Consider the following 18,797-nt stretch of genomic DNA (forward strand, 5'->3'; position numbering starts at 1 on the left):
GGGGCCCCTCCGGCGGTTCTCCCCTCCGGACGAGCCGAGATGCAGACCCCGAGGGGGCCAAGCACCTCTCCCCAAGGCACATCTGACCCCACTCGGCTCAAACCATCTCATGGTTGGAGCTGGACGGAGCCTCCTCTCCCAGATCTCGCCCCGCATGAGCGCCCAACAGCTTCTCCCCCGAGCGGGCCACCGGGCACACGCCGAGCCAAATATTCCTGCTCCTAGTCCAGGCAGGGAAGCAGCTCACACCTGGCCCAAACCAGGCACCAGAAAACGCTGCTTGTGCCACGGCCCCTTGTGAGGCACTGGCACCTCGCAGAGGCCTGGTGCCTGCTGGAGGAATTTAAACAACTGGTGACGCCCTTCCCGGGTGTCCCACTACGTTATTTTAGCAGTAGCTGGAGCAGAAGTTTATTTTAAAGGGCCACACTTTGGCCTCTGGTTTGCAAACGTCACCTGCTCCCTCGTGCCAATTACACCGATGAATTTTCTTAAGTACTTTCACAACCTTTTCAATTCACCCTGGGGTCGGCAGATCCTGCGAGCACATGTACGAACAACGAGGGGGCTGTAAGGACAGGGTGTGCTGACAGAGCAGGACCAGGCAGCCCCCCCAGCATCACCCTCTGTCCCATGGGACAACCACAGTGGCGATGGGGGAGAGACAAGGAGGACAACATTAAAAATATATATCTCTCTCTCTTAGAAAAAAATTCTAACAAATATGTCTGATGATATTAGAATTTTTTTAAAAAAGATAACTGCTTTGCTCCTGAACAACCTGGCAGTATTGCTTTAGTCAAAGAAGGGGGCTGCTCCTTCTCTTCCGCACACAAACCGACCCCACGTGCTCACAAACACCGAGGCTACACCGGTACCAGAAAGCGTGGCCGCTCGCCAGCAAGGCGCAGCCACGAGGCCACGGGGATTGCCACAGAGACCCCTGTACAACCCCCTCCCCCCGCTGTCCTCTTCAGCCTTTTTGGTTTGTCTGATCGTTTGGCACATTCAAGACGAAGATTCCTGTGGGAACAAAGGCCTCAGGCTCCGGTCTGTGAAATGCCCATGGTGGTTTTAAGGCAAGGGCGTATCTTCAGGCCGATCTCTTCCAAGACCGTGATTGTCAGAAGAACAGGGAAGTGAAGCTGGTGCATCATCACACACAGTCCAGGTCGCTGGACAAGAGCAACCACGTACATCTGCCCCGTGGCCACAAAAGCTGGCCACATGTGGGCTGTTTATGGGGCATTTTCCCCTCATTTAAAACAAACCACATTCCCTTAATGAAAGGATTTATGAGGAGGAGGAGAAGGCTGTACACCGGCTCTGGTGAGAGTCGCCCAACGTTTCCTATGGGCACAGGGACGGGCTGTGAATGCACGGGTGAGCGAGGTGCTTTTTGCTCTAGCAGCAGGACCCCCTCGAGTCTGCTCTGTAAGGCTTGGACGTGGGGATAAGTCAGGCTGTGCCGGCCACCGGCACGACGTCCGTCTGCGTGAGCACGTTGTGGGTTCCCCCCAAAGGGGCTTCCCCAGGGGGTGCCCAGCTGTGCCGGGGGGACCCTCCTGGAAAGGCCAGACCTCACTGCTCTTACCACCACCGTGATGGTGCCTCGGGCTCAGCCAAAGGCTCCATCAGGAAAGCGCAGCTGGGCCACGCTCTTTGCATATACACGGCCAACAAAATAACAATAGTTAAAATAGAAAAAAATCCAGCGGCAAGGCTGCGGGTTTCACCCCTGACGGCACCGGCTTGGGCGCTGCCTCCACCTGTGGTGGTTCCTGGGGAGCCGGCCCAGCCGGGACCCCCAGCGTGGCAGGGTCCCAGCCCTCCCCGCAGGCCAGCGCCCCTCCTCTGCTTCACGGCGAGGGTCTCCCCATCATCCCGATCTCCTCCGGTTTGGCTCCGGGAGAGGTTTAGGGGCCCGGCGGGGCTCAGTATGGGGTCGTGCCTTCCCACTCCACCAGGTACTGCACCTTCCCCTCCAGCGTCACCCGCCGCGCCAGCACTTGGTACTTCTCGCCGCAGACCAGCCTGCCCGCCGCCCCGAAGTAGCTGCTGATGGAGGACTTGAGGTGGGAGAGCGAGGAGTCGTCCTCGCTGATGCTCTCGAAGGTGTGGCTGTCGATGCCGTCGTCCGGGCGGTCGGGGCCGCAGGCTGCCTCGCTGCCCTCTGGGGTGCCCCCGGCCGGGCGCCCGCCCGCCTCCCCGCCTCTCCTCTTCGCCCCGGCCGAGGCGTAGGCTGGAGCTGCCAGCTTGCGCTTGCGGCTGCCCACAGTCCTCCGGCTGCGAGGGAGGGGACAGAGGAGGGGTGAGGGCAGCACCCAAAAAACGCCCCCGACCACACTGGCTGCGCCCACCACCCTGTGAGCCTGGAGGGAGCATGCTGGGAATGTGGGTGAGCCCAGCAAGGACAGACAGCCCCGATCCTGCACGCCCAGCGCCGCTTTGGGACCACCAGCCCGTTCAGGGAGGCAGGGAGGACAGGCCCCCCGATGCAGGACATCCCTGTGGCGGGACACGAGGGTGCTGCGGGGGAAGAGGGGCAGCCCCTCACCCCCCATGCCCCGGCTGTGCCACCAGGACCCCTCTGGAAGGGGGAAAGGGGCACAGCCCTCACCTGGACTCGTAGGAGAGGCTTGTGGTGGCCGAGCCCGATGTGCTGGCGGCATCCGTGGAGTCCACGTCGGATAGGAAAGTCTGTCCCGAGCTGGCACTGGGGATGGGATGCAGCGTCAGCCCCAGCCTGGCACAAGGAGCACAGCAGCTCCCCACCACCCCCCTCCTTTGCCACCCACACCCCCCGGGCCTGGCCACACAGACCTTTTCAGGCTCTGAATTTCATCCAGTGTGAAGTCAAAGATGCTGGCCAGGTGGTGGTTGGTGCTCCAGGCGGAGGTGAAGTCACTCTGCACCACAAAAACAAGCTCACTCATCACTGCCAACCGGAGCGCTGCTGCCCGCAGCCCCGGCACCGTCACCCTCTGCCCCGGCACCACCGCGCTCCCCCGCACCGCCCCACGGAGGCGGGTTTGCCACCGAACATTTGCAAACCCCACGGGGGGGCTCTCCCTGCCCGCAGCAGCGGGGCAACCTCGTGGGGAGCCCCAGGGATGGGGCCTGGGGGGCGGGGTTCCCACTTGGCTGCCAAATCCCGGGATGGTCGCGCAGAGGAGGGGGCGAAGGACTCACGCTGGGAATGGCGTCCTCCAGCAGGAACTTGGCCCTCTTGCGCCGCGCCGCTCGCCGCTTCTGCTGCTGGAGCTGCCGTGGCAGCAGGCTGCAAAGCAAGGCAGGGGTGAGGCTGCCGGGCCGCCCCAGGGGAGTGCGAGGTGCTGTGGCAATGGGGGATACCTGGGCGAATTTGGCCACTCACCTGTCTTTATGGACATATTTGCTTTTTCCCTTCTTTTTCAGCTCGCAGGAGCCGCTCTCACCCACGCCGGGGGCTTTCTCTGGCAGCACCTTGCTGGGGGGGTTCGGCGGGACACGGATCCGCAGGCGAAAGATGCATTTCTTCTTTTTGATTTCCTTCCCACACAGAAACCTGGGTGGCAGAGGGAAGGAAACAACCCTCAGGCCAGGGCGGGGGCCCACAGGAGCATCCTGCATCCCATCCTGTCCCCATCCCTCGCCCCGCCACGCCCTGGGGCTCACCTGCTTTTATAGCTGTTGAGAGCGTTGAGGAGGTGGGGGCCGCGCTCAGAGATGGGGGTGCCCGTCAGCTGCGGAGAGATGAGGTCAGGCAGGGCTCGGCGCCCGCTGCCGTTATGCAAAAACTAAACAGACGGGGGAACCCGAACTCCGGGTTTCGGCTCCTGCCCAAGGTCAGGGAGCCAGGGACGCCGGAGCCACCCGGGTTTGGCAGGGGAGGGAGTTGTCTGCGGGGACCGAGCTGTCCCAACGCCCTGACAGGTTGCAACATGCCTTGGTTCTAGCGCTTCTCCCGGCTCTGACCTTGTCGGGTGCGACACCCCAACAGAGGGAAACCCCAGCACAGAGGAAGGTCATTAAGCTCATTCTGAGCAGGAGCTGCCTGTGCCGAGCGCTGCACGAACGGGATTTTGCAGAGATGCCCAAGCTCTATCGGAGTGGGGCTGTTGGCACGGTGGCACAGGTCGGCACACCCCCTTCCACTATCCAACCCCCAACTGCCCCAGCTGCCCCCCAGCCCCAGGAAAGGTCCCTCAGCTCTGCCCAGGGTCCATGCCCGGGGCTCAGCACTGCTTCCCGGCGCGGGGAGCAGCATCCTCCACCGCCGACGCTGGTCGCTGGGGACACCCTGCTCGGACACCAACCCCGGGGTGGGTGAACAGCTCATGGGAGCTGCTGGGTGTTGCCAGCAGGTTCAAACACCCCCGGCCGGGTGCTCCTGCCCACCCACAGAAACCCGGTGTGTGTTTTAAAGCTCCTTCCCTGCGGGGGACTGTCCAAGGCTCGGGTCACAGTGAGCAGGCACTCCCAAAGCTCCGACCTTTTCTGAACAAGTAACACTCAAACACACCTCGGCGTCAGCAGCCGCTGAGAGGGGAAAACAACCCAAACAAGGGGCAGAACTCGCTGCCCCACCATTTCACCATGACCACTGCCCTTCGCTGGCCAACGTGCCCCAGCCTCGGGGGCTCGGCCACTGCGGGGAAGAAGGGTCCAAGTCCCTTTGAGTCAGGGCTTTGGGGACAACCGGCCGTGACTTGTGTCCCCAGCAGCCCCTTTCCCTCCCTGCAGCTGCTGTCCAGCCCGGGCTGTGTGTTTTTACCTTCCCAAGCTGCAGCGGATCCCAGTGCTGGTTCACGAAGGCCAAGATCTCCTCAAAGTCAAAGTACTTCTTCTTGCTCTGCACACCCAGGTTGTAGAGGGCGAGATGGACGACATCCACCCTGCGGGAGCGAAGTGGAGGAGCGTCAGCAGCCGCCCTCTCCCTGGCAGGGCGGTGCCCACCAGCTGCTCTGCTCTACCAGCGCTGCTCGAGCTCAGCCCCCAGCACGGTTCTCCCAAAACTCACCTGCTGGAAACTGGGACCATTCCCACACCTCATGGGAAGCAACTCAGCCCAGAGGCACAGCCCAGGGGATGCCACAGGCAGGACAGCATCCCTTGAGCTCTGGGGAAGGGTGGGACGCTGCCCGCAGCTGGGGGCAACCCCAAACACCAAGACCCCCAAGCCCAGGAGCTGGAGGACACGCCATTCCCAGGATGAATGCCCAGTTTTCCAGCTTTTTAATAAGCCCCAGCTGTGTGCTCTTGCTGCAGTTATGTACAGGAGTAGGACAGCTCTTATCCACATGAAAATAGACTATTTTAACAACACAGTCTATCTGGTGGGATTTTACACTTGCATCTCTGAAAATGAAAGCCAAGCAACATATCCTGCAGGATTTCCCTTCTTCTCCCAGCCTGCTGTGCTGCTCAGTGCAACGTCCCCAAGGCAGCCATGTCCCAGCAGCCCGTGAGCAGCAGTAACACGTCTGACACGGCCGAGCACAAGGAGAACAGCAGGGAAAAGCTGGGCTGCTGGCACTGTTAATATACTTTATAAAGTGCTTTCAGACTGTCAAGGTACGCTAAACAGTACCACTTGTAAACTTGTATTTAATCACAGAATTTGATGACTTGTCACCCAATTGCTTTTTGCTGTTATCTTCTGCCAAATGTGTACCTTGGCTCCCGGACAAACAGGAGGTTTGGGGCAGATTGAGAAACAGCCTCCCTGGAAAACAGCCCCACAGGGCCGGGCAGGAGGAGCTGCACACCGGGCGCTGAGCAAAGGCTCCTGCTCAGGGCCTGGCTGGGATGGGCAGGAGGTGCCCCACGGCCACCCCGGCACGTCCCGAAGGAGCCGAGGCCATTTCTTACCATCTCAAGGGCAGGCGCTTGATGTATTCAGGTCCCTGGTTGCATACGGAGCAGAAAAACACATAGAACCTGGAAAATAGTGGGGAGGGAGAGTGCTGGGGGTGGGGGTCATCACAGAGGACAGTGCTCTGGGTGCCAACAGGGACAGCAGAGCCAGGAGGATCAGGGACTGGGCCACCCGCCTGCCCTCGGGGCGGCTGATCCACATCAGGGCCACAGCCAGATCGGGGAGATACAGACCGGGGATGTGTCCATGCATGAGCCCCCACCCTGGGGAACAGCTCTGATGTCCAGCACCAGCCCCACAAAGTCCAGAAGGGACGTACCGGTCTCCGAACATCATGGGGTCACTGAGGCACTGGGTGCAGGCTTCGTGGAACCACTGCCGGCAGCGGTAGCACTGCAGCATCTTCAGGTACCACCTGGGGAGGGAAAGGAGGAGGGTGATGGTGAGGGCAGCCACCGCCCCGGCCCCCTCCCAGGCACAGAACCCCCCAGCCAGGGTGAGAAAGTTTGGCCCTAACTGGTATTTTCTACAGCCTCTGTGAGCGAGCGGAGACCTGGATGGCAAAGGCAGCGTGGGCAGCAAAGCCACCAGCTCCAGGAGCAGCACCCTGCAAGCTGAGGACTTCCTTCTGGGGCAGGAAAAACCCCCCACCCTGATCCCAACCACCTTTGCAAACGCTTTACCCCACAAAACCAAACGCGCCCCCCCTCCCTGCAGGCAGGGGCTTACTCGCCGGGGCCGCCGCAGTAGCAGTAACACTGCTGCTGGTTGGTCCGGTGCGGGGAGTCCCACTCGAGCAGGTCGGGGTTGTAGGACAGCACCATCTTGACGGCTTGCAGCGTCTTAGCGATGGCTCCCTTCTTCAGGGCACCCCCCTTCTGCAGGAGCCAGCGGGATGGGGGTCAGCACAGCCCCCCGGGGTGGCGGAGGGGCCGCATCCTGCCCCACTGCGCCGAGGGCAGGCGGTACGCGGAGCCGGTAACCCCGGGGCAGCCCCACTCACCCGCACGGCCAGGGCGAAAATGCAACGGCGGCAGAACCACGGTGTCCCCAGCGGGCCCTCGCCGCCGCTCGCCACCGGGACGTGGCACTGCTGGTGATAACCTGCGCGAGGGCTCAGCGTCAGCGCCGCCGTGCCAGCCGGACCCCCCCCACCATCCATCCCCGGGGCGAGGCGCCTGCACTCACCCAGCCCGCACTTCCCACAGATGAGGATTTCGTTCATGGGGCCCGACGTCTTTCCCAGGCAGATGTTGCACTTGGGCTCCTCCCCGGGGACACCGGCTGCGGGACGGGGGTGGCAGAGTCGGAGACGCGCGAGGCACAGCCACGTGTCTCTGTGGCGCCAGGAAGGACCCCCCCGGCACGGCGGTGGAAAGGGAGGATGGGGCAGCACTCACCATGCTGGATGTCCTTCCAGAGGACCCAGTACTTGGAGTTGTCCTCAAACGTGACGAGGCAGCTCTGCTTGGAGCCGCTCACCTGCGGGGAGAGAGCGGGAAGAACCACCGGGCATCAGCTCCCACTCCCAGCACTTCCCTGTTTTCCCTGGTGACCAGCCCCGCCTCTCGGGGCCGCAGGAGGTCAGGTTGGGGTGCGACCCCCAAGGGCAGGACATCAACCCAAAATACGCCAGTGACCAAAGAACATGTTGCAGCCCAGGCCAGCACCCCTCTGAGCTGCAAGCCAACACAGGAATGGCACTAGCTACACTTTGGGTGCCCACTTTACCCTTCTGGGTGCCCACCTCACCCTTTTTGGGTGCCCACCTTACCCTTTTGATCTTTCCAAGGTAATAGAGCCCATCGGTCCAGCGGCACAGCACGTACTGCCCCTCCGTCAGCTTGACCATGAGCTCTCGGCAGCCGCTGCTCCTCCGTGCTGAGGCAGCGGCCGGTGTTTGCTGGACACGGCCAGCGGCCCCGTAGACATCCCGGATGATGGGGTTGAGCTTGGCGGTCTCCATCAGCAGAGCCTGGAGGGGACGCACACGCTCGTCACCCTGCCCTCGCGCCGCGACACAACGTGCCCATCGGTCAAGCGTGGGGTCCCGGAGGGTTTTACCTGGAAGCACCGAGCCCGGGGCTGGTTCAGCCCCACCAGCGGGTGCTCAGGACCCGCGAAACAAGCGCTGATGAGCCAGGTTTGATTATGGAGCAGCCAGAATTTCTGCTGCTGTCGAGCAAGAGTGAATGAACCCCCCGTCCGCCCCGGCTCCCGCAGCACGGAGCCACCTCACCGCGGGGCACGGAAACACGCCACAGGCCTGCACAGGCTCAGCCTCAGGAAGGGGCACGTGAGGGATAACCGCTTTAAATTTAACGTGGTCCGTAATTCACGATTTCCTCGCTGTTCGCAGGCTCCCAAACCGACGGGGCCGCCGCACGAGGGGGGGAAGCGGCAGCCCCGCGCCGCAGCGAGCGGAACCGAGCGCCGAGCTTCCCGGGGAGGGCAAACGGACCGTGCTGGGCCGGCAGCGCCGTCGCCGCAGCCCGAGCTGCGATCGCCACCAGACATCACTCAACCAACTTAAAAAACCAACTTAAAAGTGACTTTCCCCCCCCCACATGCCTTTACGCTCCCGTCACGGCAACACGCGGGACCTCGCGCCGCGGATCACGACACGAAACCTCGCCACGCAACCCCCTCTGCCCGCACCCCGCTGCTAACAACGCTCCCGCTTCCCCGCGAGCAGCCTCGATGGGCGGCAGCGAGTAAACTGACGGTAAACCGGGGGCGACCGGAAAAAAGTTTAAAAAAAATTAAAATTTTTTTTAAAAAGGCGAAAAAGCGAGCTTCTGCGGGCCGGGGGCTGGCAGGAGCCGCCGCAGCGAGCTGTGACATGTCCGCGCGCAGTCTGCGCGGATTTACGCGTGGGGAGCAGCGGGGGCAGCTCCGCGCCCCCCCCGCCCCGCCCCGCTCCCTGCAAGCCCCGGGGGGCGCCCGGCGGAGGGTCTGCGGCGGGCGGGGAGCTGGGGGGGGACGGGGACACAGAGCTCCCGCCGCTCCCCGGTCACGGGTGGGAGCTCCCACGCCGGGCAGCGGGATAAGCGGCGGGAGGGGGGGGGGGCGGGGGGCACGGAGCCGGGTGTCCCCCCCCCTCCCGGCGGGCGGCGGGGCCCGGTGGCACCTGCCGGGCGGGAGCAGCGCGGGCAGCCCCGGGAGCGGCGGCCGCGGGCCCCGCCGCCATTGGCTCATTCAAAGCCGCCGCCGCGCCCGGCCCCGGCCCCGCCGCCCCGGGCGCTTCCCGCCGGGCTCTGACACCCCCCCACCCCTAAAAACCCCCACGTTCCCCCCCTCCCCGCCTTCCCCGTGCCCCGGGCTCCCGCACGCTGCCCTTACCGCTGCGGCCGCGCCGCCCCTCAGCCGCCGCCGGGCCGGGTCAGCGCCCGCCCGCCCGGGGCCCGCGGCGGGGAGCGGCGGCGGCGGCAGCGCGCGGCGGCGGGGGCAGGGCGCGGGGCGCCATCTTCCCGCGCTTCCCCCCCCGGCCCTCCCCTCCCGCGGGCATTGACGTCCCCGCTTATGCAATTAGCGCGGGGCCGCCTCCCGCGGCTCCCAGCGCAGCGGGGCTGGCACGGCCCCGCTGCCCGGCGTGGGCACGGAGTAACCCCCACCGCTGCAAGGGCAGAGCGCCCGCGGGGGCGTGGGGTACCTGCTGCAGCCCCCCCTCTCCGTGGGGTACCTGCTCCCCCCCGTGGGGTACCTGCTGCAGCCCCCCCTCTCCGTGGGGTACCTTCTCCCCCCCGTGGGGGTACCTGCTGCAGCCCCCCCCTCTCCGTGGGGTACCTTCTCCCCCCCGTGGGGTACCTGCTGCAGCCCCCCCTCTCCGTGGGGTACCTGCCCCCCCCCGTGGGGTACCTGCTGCAGCCCCCCCTCTCCATGGGGTACCTGCCCCCCCCCGTGGGGTACCTGCTGCAGCCCCCCCTCTCCATGGGGTACCTTCTCCCCCCCGTGGGGTACCTGCTGCAGCCCCCCCTCTCCGTGGGGTACCTGCTGCAGCCCCCCCTCTCCGTGGGGTACCTGCTACCCCCCCCCTTCTCTGTGGGGTATTTGCCCCCTTCTCCCGTGGGGTACCTGCTCACCCCCTGTGGGGTACCTGTCGCTGTCCCCGCTGGTACCATCACCCCCCCCCGAGCCCCTCCGGGGCATCCACATCACCCCACCCACCCTCTTGCTGCACCCACGCAGCCCCAGGGAGGGGGGGGCAGCCAGGACCAGCCACACACCCACCGCCTGAGGAGTGGGGACCTTCACCCTTTGCCCCACGCAGGGGATCTCCCTGCCTGCCCCCCCCAGCCCCCCGCATCCCGGTGTCCCCAGGATGGGGCGCAGGCTGGGGCGCACACGGCGTTGTCCCGCGTGAGGGAACAACCTGTGCTGGTCGGGATTCCTAGAAGCGGGGGTAGCCTTTCTCTGAATCTCCGCAGAGAAAACCAATCGCTGCAAAAATGCTTCAGTCGGTGCCAAGAAGAAATCTGAAGGATTTGCTGTTTGTTGGAAAGCGCTGCCAAAAAAGTAATGTTTTCAGGCCTGCTCAGGCAGCCGAGGAGCTGATTCCTGGTGTAGGGTCTGGGCCAGGCACAAGCAGAGCCGATACAAATTTTATTGCCTGTAATCGATGAGCCCCGCGCAGCACCCTGGGGTGGCTTCCCCTTGCTGGGGTTCACAGCACACCTGCAAAAAAATCATCGTGCTGCAAGTGAGCAGCTCCCCCGGGCGTCAGGAGGGACTGGCACAGTGCTGAAACGCCTTTTAAAGACCCTTCTGTAATTCTGTCCTCTTAGAAATAATTTTTTTAAATCAAACTTTCCCATAAAACACTGGGGTCTGAGTGTTCCCTGCACTGCAGCCGGCCCTTGGCAGCGGGCGAGCGATGCTGCGTGTGCGAACCTGACGGGAAACGCGATTCCCCGAGCGATGGGTATCGCCAGGGCCTTCTCCTCTTCGCTGTGCGTGTAAGGCAACGGTGGCAGGTGGGGGCTGTGCCACGCCGTGCCGTGCCGTGCCCACACCCAACTGCTGGGCCCGTGTTTGCCGAGGTTTAGGCAGCTGAAAAAAATGTCAGCTTGAAACAACCATCCTTCGCCTTCACGGGGAACCTGACACATCTTCAAAACAGTCAAACAACCAAACTCTGCGGTGAGTCACGCTGTGCTAGCCGTGAGTCACCGCGGGATTAAAATAACTCTTGCACCATAACTCTCCCCCTGGACAAACACCGCTGCTCGCTTCACTGCACTTGGTGGTGTGGGGTTGGACCGAACGCGAGTCGTCTGCGCGCTCCTGTCCCAGCCTGTCCCCGCGCGGTGCTGGTGGAGCCGCGGATGGGGACGTCCTTACACCCTCCTCCCCAGCCACCGGGGTTTGTGTTTGCAGGATCTTGGTCGCTTGCCATGGGAGTGCGGATGATGTGGCACGTAAATCAAACACGGGATCAAGTTCCCCACGGGTGTAAGCGGGGATAACCTTACTGAAAACCCTCTGGCCCAGAGAGGGCACCCCAAACCTGGCCCCTGCCAATGGAAAGAGCACAGTGACATTGCCCTGGAACAACAGTCCTAAACAAAACGGGAAAAAAAAAGTAATTTGAGATGCATCCTCTATTTCCAAACACGGATGAAGCCATGCAATCGCATTTAACTCTGGTTTCTTTGCAGGTGCTCCTGCCACACCATCCCCATCGAGCCTGGCCTCAGCTCCTGCTGTGGTGAGCTTCTGGGTGCTGCTCTCCTCCTCCTCTTCTTCCTTCTCTTCCTCCTCTTCACCTTTTTACTCCTCCTCCTCTTCTGCACACCTGCCTGGCATTTTCTGCACACCCCTGGGGAGTCGGGGGAGCCACTGGAAATCCTGTTTCTTTGGCACCGTGCAAAGGTTCGTGGCCCCTGGCAGACTCTGGTGGGGGGCTGCTGGCTGCCCCTGGAGCAGGCGCACTGGTCAGCCACAGCTGAGTGGCTGGTTTCACTCCAGTGGGGCTCCAGGGACACCTGACACACTCCACCAGGGAAGGAGCACCCACCCAGGACCACACTGACGTGAATATTTCTGCACCGCGCCCACATCCCCAGCTGAGGAGACCCCAGTGCCGTGGCGTGCAGAGCCGGCACAAGGTGCTGACCTGCTCCCCGTGCCAGCTAAGCGAGGAAGCCCCCATTTACATCCAGCTGTTAGGAGCAGACTATTCCGTAAGCAAATGAACAGAAATTAATGAGTCCTCGGCCAGGCAGCAGGGCCAGCGCCGGCTCCCAGGGCATGTCACCTCTGCTCCTTCCCCACTATTGAATTTCCAAACAAAACCAGCATTTGCAAAATGATTTGAATGAAGCCCCAGGTAGTTAACTACTCCAACACCCCCATTTTGTCCTCAAAAACTTTTTGTTGCTCCTCCACACCCTGCACTTGCAAAGGTGGGGAAGGCGCTTTCCTGCTCGCACGAGGACGGAGCAGCCGGAGAATCGTGGCTCAGCCCGGCCGGGAGCTCTGGCCAGAGCTGAGCCTGTGGCGTGCACGGGGCGAGCAGCTCCCGGCACTGCCTTTCTTTCTGCTTTGAAAACTGCCAAGAAATCGGGTAGCTTCTTTTCACAGTGTTTTTCTTTCTTTGAAAACAGGAGTGGGAGGAGGGGTTGTATGTTGGCTTGTAGTCTTGGAAACCGAAGCCGAGGAATATTGAATGGAAACCCAAACATGAAGCTGCCTATGAACTACGGGCCTGATGTGGAGACAGGATCTGCAGAAACGCCTCGCGCTGGCTGCAGCCGCTCCAGAGCCTCCTGCGGCCGCGCGACGTGAGGCTGCGGCGCCGAGACCGCGAGAGCCGGCGCAGCTCTCGTACGCGGTTCAAAACAATTCTCAAGTGCCATTTCCATCTGGAGATTCAGCTGGTAAAACAGGACACATCCATGCCAACAAAAGTAGCTACAACCACAGTAGCTTGAGGCTATTGACATAGTTCTCTCTCTCTCTCGGCCAACGCTTCCCTCTGCTCCACAGATCTCAACCACCTTTTCACTTGAAACCATCTGATTGACCAACACAACCAAGTTAAGCTCAAAGCCACTGTGTGCAAGGTTTTGAGTTCTTTCCCTGTCCTGAAGAAGGGCTTATAAGCCTGAAAGTTTGCCTGTTTTTTTCCAGCATTAGTAGTAGATTTAAAAAAAAAAATAATTATCTTTCCCTACAAACCTTGTCCTTGATTATTTTAGACCGTCGTAGCTCCAGAAGCGCTATGTCTCTTTGCCATCCCAGCTGTTAAACATGGAGCAACTGGTCCTGACTTAGCTCACTAAAACTCTTTGATTTTTCTGCATCATTTGATTCAGTCCAGACCAAAAAAATCACTTTGGCTGCTCATTTCCACAACAGAAGTGATTTGCTGGATTAGAGAACTCTTGATATCACCCCAATTTCAGTTTCTTTCCCGGTAAGTGTCATCCGTTTCCTTATCAGGACGGTTTGTGGCTGAAGGTCTCGGAGATGAAAATCAGGAGCCTGTTCCAGGAACAGCAGAGCCCGGAGCGGAGCCCCGTGTTTGGAAAGCGCCGCAGCTCAATGCATTCCACATGGACACGGTAATGCTCCGGCAGCGCCTCGCGCGTCGCGGCGCAGGGGGAGTCAACTCTTGTTCGAGCCCTTTCAGAGCAAAGTGATACAGCAAAGGGCATATTCGAACAAAGGTATGGTTGTAATTAGAATCAGAGCAGCTAAATCTGACATTCAGCTGTTTTAAGCCAGCTGTGCCTTTAAAAGGAAGAGCGTTTAGGCATGGGTTTCATGTCTTTTTAGTGTTTATTTTGCATGAATTTAACCCGTATCCTTTTTTTTTTAAACTTAACTTTCTTCGCATGCTTCTATGCAACTGCATAAGACATGAAGAGCTTGTAAGTGTTCTTACAGCTGTACAAGTTTTATATTAATGGAGCCCTTACATAATTTTGACATAGATGTGTTATGTACGCGTCTGCAGTTCCTGAGCACGGCTCAAAAAGAAAGAAAGAAAGAAAGGAAAGCCCATTTTGTTTCTGGGGAAAAGTGAAAAATGGAGAGTGAAGATCTGTGTTTACTGGGGGATGTTTGCGCTGCTTACCCAGCTACAAAACTGCAGAAAGCAAATGCCTGTTAGTGCAACTGTAATTATCAGTGCTCAGGAAGAATTTGGGCTGTGTCTGTGAGGTGCGGTGCTGTGCAGGCAGGGACCCCCCGTGCCACCGCCCACCCCTGAGTCCAGGGCACGGCTCCATGGGTAGCTCTGGTAGCCCCTCACTTGCCTTGGGGGATTTTGCTCCCCCTTTCCTCTAGCAGGGTGTTCCCAACCCACATCCCAGCCTGCAGCGCAGAAATAACAGGCTCCATCTCTCTTTATCTCTGGAGGAGCTGAGGGGAGCCCCAGAGCCAGTCCTGCTCGTCCAGCCCACGATGCTCTTCCATGGGCTCTGTCCCGTGGCTCACTGCTGTGGCTCCAGGGTACCCCGCTGCCTTGAGTAACCTCAAGACCTTTCCATCAGTCACACAGAGCCCACAATAAACGTGCCGCTTTCCCATGTTTCACAGCAGTTCAGCTTGCCTCTGCTTCCCGCGAGGCTGGCTCTTACCTGCTCCTGCTGTTTTTACACAGCAGGTAAGGTGCTGTTTTTACACCACCGAGCTGTCTGCCCCATGGCTACAGTTGGTACCGAATTTCCTCCCTTTGCAGACGTTTGCTGTCCAGGCCTGAGTCACCCCAAAAGCTGGCTCCATGCAATGCTCCTCCAGTGATTTTCTACCGAAATCCCACCTCTGCCCCAGCCCTGCGCTGCAGGACGATGAGCACAGGCTCCTGCAAAAACTCTGCAGCCTTGCAGCTTTCCCCCCCATTTTATTTCCCCTTGGGAATCTCTGGCTGGAAAGAAAACTGGAACGAAAGGGCTTCTGATAAAGTTTTAAAATTGATTTTTACCAAGAGGGTCCCTTCTTCCATCGTCAGCCCTGTCCTCCAAGGAGGACGCCCCAGCGAGGGCTGCGTGGGCTCCCCCTGCTCCCCTCTGCAGAAGGGAGGTGCCGAGCGGGGTGTCCAGCCCACCCCGTCCTGCCCCGCTCTCGCGTCCCGGGCAGGGCAGGCACAGACGGGTACCAGTCACACCGGGACGGGCAGAGCTCTGCTCCATCGTGTCCTTTCTCTGGGGTATTTATTCAGCGGGTGCGGATGCTTCTGCTCCCCTGCAGCTCCTACTGCTTCGGTGTGATTTGACCTTCTGCCTGCAGCAGCATCAGGCTCCTGCCACCAGCGAAATCCTGTCTGTGCACCGGATTTGAGGAAAATCAGTGTAATTGTTCCTGGTAGAGCGACACTAGAGCAAAGCACGGAGGTGTCAGGTCATTCACTCTCCGCTGGATGTATCTCTCAGCCTGCACACACGTACATTTTTGCTTCCCTCGATGTAGACACAGACACATAAATATTCTCTCTCGCACAGACATATTCACATCTTCTCTCCCACACACTTTCTCTCTTTCCCCAGCTCTCACCCACACACGGTTTTACTCACTTTCCCCCACCTTCTCTGTCTCTCGCACACAAGGAAAACCCTCTTAATTATTTTTAAGAAATAAAAGCTCTACATGGAAAAGGATTTTGCACAAAATAGTGACAGCGAAGCAAAGAGGCGGCCAAGCCGCCCTGGGAAGTCAGTGCCCACTGTGATAAAAGCAGTTCATTAAAACCCCCCTGGAAAAGCAGCTCCCAGCCAGCGAGGGCCCGGGCAAGCTCACACGGGCGTGGAGCAGCTCCGACTCCCCAGGCAACCAGGCAGAGCCGACCACTATCTTAATCTGCAATTAATTCTTGTCAGATCAGCTGCCCCCTCCCTCCCGCTCGGCTCTGGCTGCGGACGCCAGAGGCTCTGGAAATCAGGTCGCTGTGCCGGGTGGTGCCACCGTCCCCACGCTCACCTCCCCGAGCACGGAGCCCTGGGGTGGGGGTTGGACAACCCTTTAATTTTCCAGGTCAAAACCCCACATATCGGGTGCTCCACCTTCCATACAAACCCCGACTTCTGTTACGGCACTGACACAAGCAGAGGTGCCTCAGGGTTCATTCCCCAGATCTCCCCCCACCTCCCTGAGCGCTGGCTGGTGGCAGCGTCGGCTCCCGGGGACAGGGGCTGGTTATTTCTGGGTCACCGGCCCCACATCGGTGAAACCCCCCGGGTGCTGCTACTGCAGAGATCAGTGGGAGCTGCAGCACTGCTCAGCTGTTCTACAGCAAACCACTATCATCGCATCCCCAAGTGGCTCAAGTCTCTATTTTACAGCAAAAATAATGCACAACCCTTTTTTTAAGTTAGCGAGCTTTATTTAGGAAATAAATAAAATTATAAGAAAATATGATTGTAATAAATACAGCACTTGTCAAAATTACACAGCCACAAACAGCATAATATTTTGAGGCATATTACTCCAGTGTGATTACAGGGGCTGGCACGTTACTGGAAAAATAATTTTCTGTCCCTAAAAGAACATTTTAAACATGGGAGAAAAAGACAGAGAGAGAGAGACTGTGTGTGTGTGTGACGGCAAAGAATATCCAGTTCCTTCCCAAACAAACTTTGATACTTGTTTATGGGGTGTTTTTTTTTTTTTTGAAAGTTGATACTTCAATCACAGTTAATTATTTTAAAGGATGCTGTTGAGATAGAAATGAGAGATTTGAAAAATCTCTTCCTACGCCGGCAGCCGGGCCGGAGGTTAGGGACAGCACATCACATTTCACCAGCTCTGCTAGATGGCCGCAGTTTCCATGGTTTGCAAATTTTAAGTGGACAAACAGTTTCTCCTTTCCCTCCTCACGCAGTGGGCACAATATTGTCTGTCGGCTTTGTCATTTCAATTGAGACATGGGAAATATTGCAAAGGAAAAATGAATGAAGTAATTGCGTAAAGGCCCTTCACTGATGCCTCTGCAAGACCAGGCCCCGGGTTTGTAGCTGGCTGTCCCACGGCCCCGCGGCACAGCGCGGCCCTGGAAAAACAAGCCGTGCTGTGGCACAAGTTCGCTGGAAGTTCAGAAACTGCGGCACCAAAACCCAGCTCAACTCCACTGATTCTGTCAGACCGTTGTTAAACAGGGCATGAAAAGGGTGAGGTTTGCTGCTTTTTGGGAATAAAGTGTAGCATTTTGAATTTCGCACGCAGCCAGACATCTCCAAGCTTGGCTTGTTTATAAAAAAAAAAAAAATTATTCATTCCTTATCTCTATTTAAAAAAAGACAAAAACATTTCTAGTAGTTACTTCTATTTTAGCATGTGAAAGACTTAAATATCAGAGCACATAAAAAGAATTAAGCAATAAAAAAAAAAGATCAATACTTTCTGGTAAGTCACTTGCCTTGAAGGTTCAGGAAGTGACTGAAGACTTTAAAACAAAGCTCCTGAGGGGTCCTCACCACTGCTGGGACCAGCAGCTTCCCGGGGGTTAACAACCCTCAGAGCTCCACGCCTGAAACAGGAAAGTGAAAGGGCTCCTTTGGAAGTACAAGAGGTAATTTCCCCAAGGCACAGTGTAACCTGGTCACCGATTGCTGACGCAACAGAACATCTCTTTCCAGAGCACATAAATATAGGTCTAAAATAAATAGCAAGAAACGAATCATCCAGTACAAGGAACACAAGCCACAAATGGTAGCCACAACTCACTACTTTCAAGGTCAGTACAGAGACACCCGATCGGTGCCTGGGGGAAGGAATCTGCCCTCGTCCCTGGTGGGGAACAGCCAGAGCCCTCATCGGGGCTGCAAGGGCAGGGGGAGCTCAGCTGCACCCCCGGCACCCCACAAACCCGATAGCCCACGGGGGCCAGGAGGGAGCTGGGGCCGCGCTCCCTGCCAGACACGGAGGCAGGATGACATCCACCTCTGGGCCGGCGTGAAGAAGAAGAGCGTCTTCCTCCACAGGGGCATCTGCGGGGAGGTGGTGACTGTAATCTACATCTAAAGCGGGAGTTACCGGCTGTTTGGATGAACTAAGCGCAGTTCTGCTTCACAGCAGCACGCTGGAAGTTCCGGTGTGCGGCAGGAATTCCAGCAGGCAGATCTTCAGCTGAGGGGGATGGACTCAGCACAGGCTCAGGCTCTCTGTGTGCACACGGAAGCTAATACAAGGTCTCAAGCTGATGGTTTTTTTTATCTTGTAAACTAATGAAATTCAGCGTGTGATTTACCAGACACCCATATTTCAAGATTTACTAATTTGTTTCTATAATGCATTTAAGGAAAAGCGTGTCTTCTTTCACATAGGCGTATTTAGGCGACTGTAATTTGGACAAAGGGAGGAACATGGGGCAGCCACTTGCAACATTCATGTCATTCACTGGTCTCTGAAACGAAGCAGAAGTCAAGTCCGGGCGAAACGCATCAATAATATGTTCCCTGTTGTTTTGGTCAAGCAACATAAATGTAACCTGAAAAACAGAATGTGGCAACGCTGAGTTATTGAACTGAAAAAATAAACCAGGAAATAATCAGAGACAGAAGCACAAACACGCTGCAAAAGCAGCTGGATGCTCTATCAATAATTAAATACAAATTGTAATGAACGTCTCGCAACCTGCGAGGTCAGTTAATGTGAACAAGAGAGACTGTAATGGTTCCCACATGAAGTGTTTAAACTTTGCCACCTGTAAAATAAAATTAAATAAAATAAAGCAGGGAATTATTTCTTGGTAGAGAATTGCACAGTCCAAAGACTTTTTTCCTCCCTCTCCTGACAAGTTAAACAAACCCCAAGTTTGGTTACAGTCATTACATTCATTCTGTTATTGTGGTTTGGAATCAAAAGAAACAGCTCAGTTGCCTGTACGCAAATATGTAAAAGACACAACCTAAATATCAGTATAGAACCTCCCCATCTCATTACCACTTTTATTAACTCACTGGTCTTTAGCTTTAAATGAAAGGTATGTAATAATGGT

General features: G+C 58.1%; 2 protein-coding genes across 5 annotated transcripts in view; both read right to left on the reverse strand.

The window, feature by feature from the left end:
• Positions 1 to 424: 424 nt before the first annotated feature.
• On the reverse strand, positions 425 to 9,255 carry PHF19 (PHD finger protein 19). 2 transcript variants are annotated; one of them, XM_074846171.1, is made up of 15 exons: positions 9,203 to 9,255; positions 7,635 to 7,835; positions 7,261 to 7,342; positions 7,049 to 7,144; positions 6,864 to 6,964; positions 6,590 to 6,738; positions 6,180 to 6,275; positions 5,854 to 5,922; positions 4,757 to 4,877; positions 3,658 to 3,725; positions 3,377 to 3,547; positions 3,193 to 3,280; positions 2,824 to 2,909; positions 2,621 to 2,716; positions 425 to 2,286 (listed from the first exon to the last, which is right to left on the reverse strand). In XM_074846171.1, the coding sequence occupies exons 2-15, from the start codon at positions 7,824 to 7,826 to the stop codon at positions 1,935 to 1,937; spliced, it is 1,767 nt and encodes a 588-aa protein (XP_074702272.1). In that variant the 5' UTR covers positions 7,827 to 7,835; positions 9,203 to 9,255; the 3' UTR covers positions 425 to 1,934. The 2 variants fall into 2 exon arrangements, with proteins under 2 accessions (XP_074702272.1, XP_074702271.1); XM_074846170.1 differs by lacking the exon at positions 9,203 to 9,255 and adding an exon at positions 7,925 to 7,998.
• A 6,907-nt stretch (positions 9,256 to 16,162) lies between these two features.
• TRAF1 (TNF receptor associated factor 1) overlaps positions 16,163 to 18,797 on the reverse strand; it is a 32,340-nt gene continuing 29,705 nt past the window's right edge. For all 3 annotated transcript variants that reach the window (XM_074846147.1, XM_074846149.1, XM_074846148.1), the window contains one exon: positions 16,163 to 18,287. In XM_074846147.1, the coding sequence (XP_074702248.1) occupies positions 18,072 to 18,287 (216 nt within the window). In that variant the 3' untranslated portion in view covers positions 16,163 to 18,071. The remainder of the gene's footprint in view (positions 18,288 to 18,797) is intronic.

The sequence above is a fragment of the Strix aluco genome, chromosome 20 (genome assembly GCF_031877795.1).
Source record: "Strix aluco isolate bStrAlu1 chromosome 20, bStrAlu1.hap1, whole genome shotgun sequence".
Classification (NCBI taxonomy): domain Eukaryota; kingdom Metazoa; phylum Chordata; class Aves; order Strigiformes; family Strigidae; genus Strix; species Strix aluco.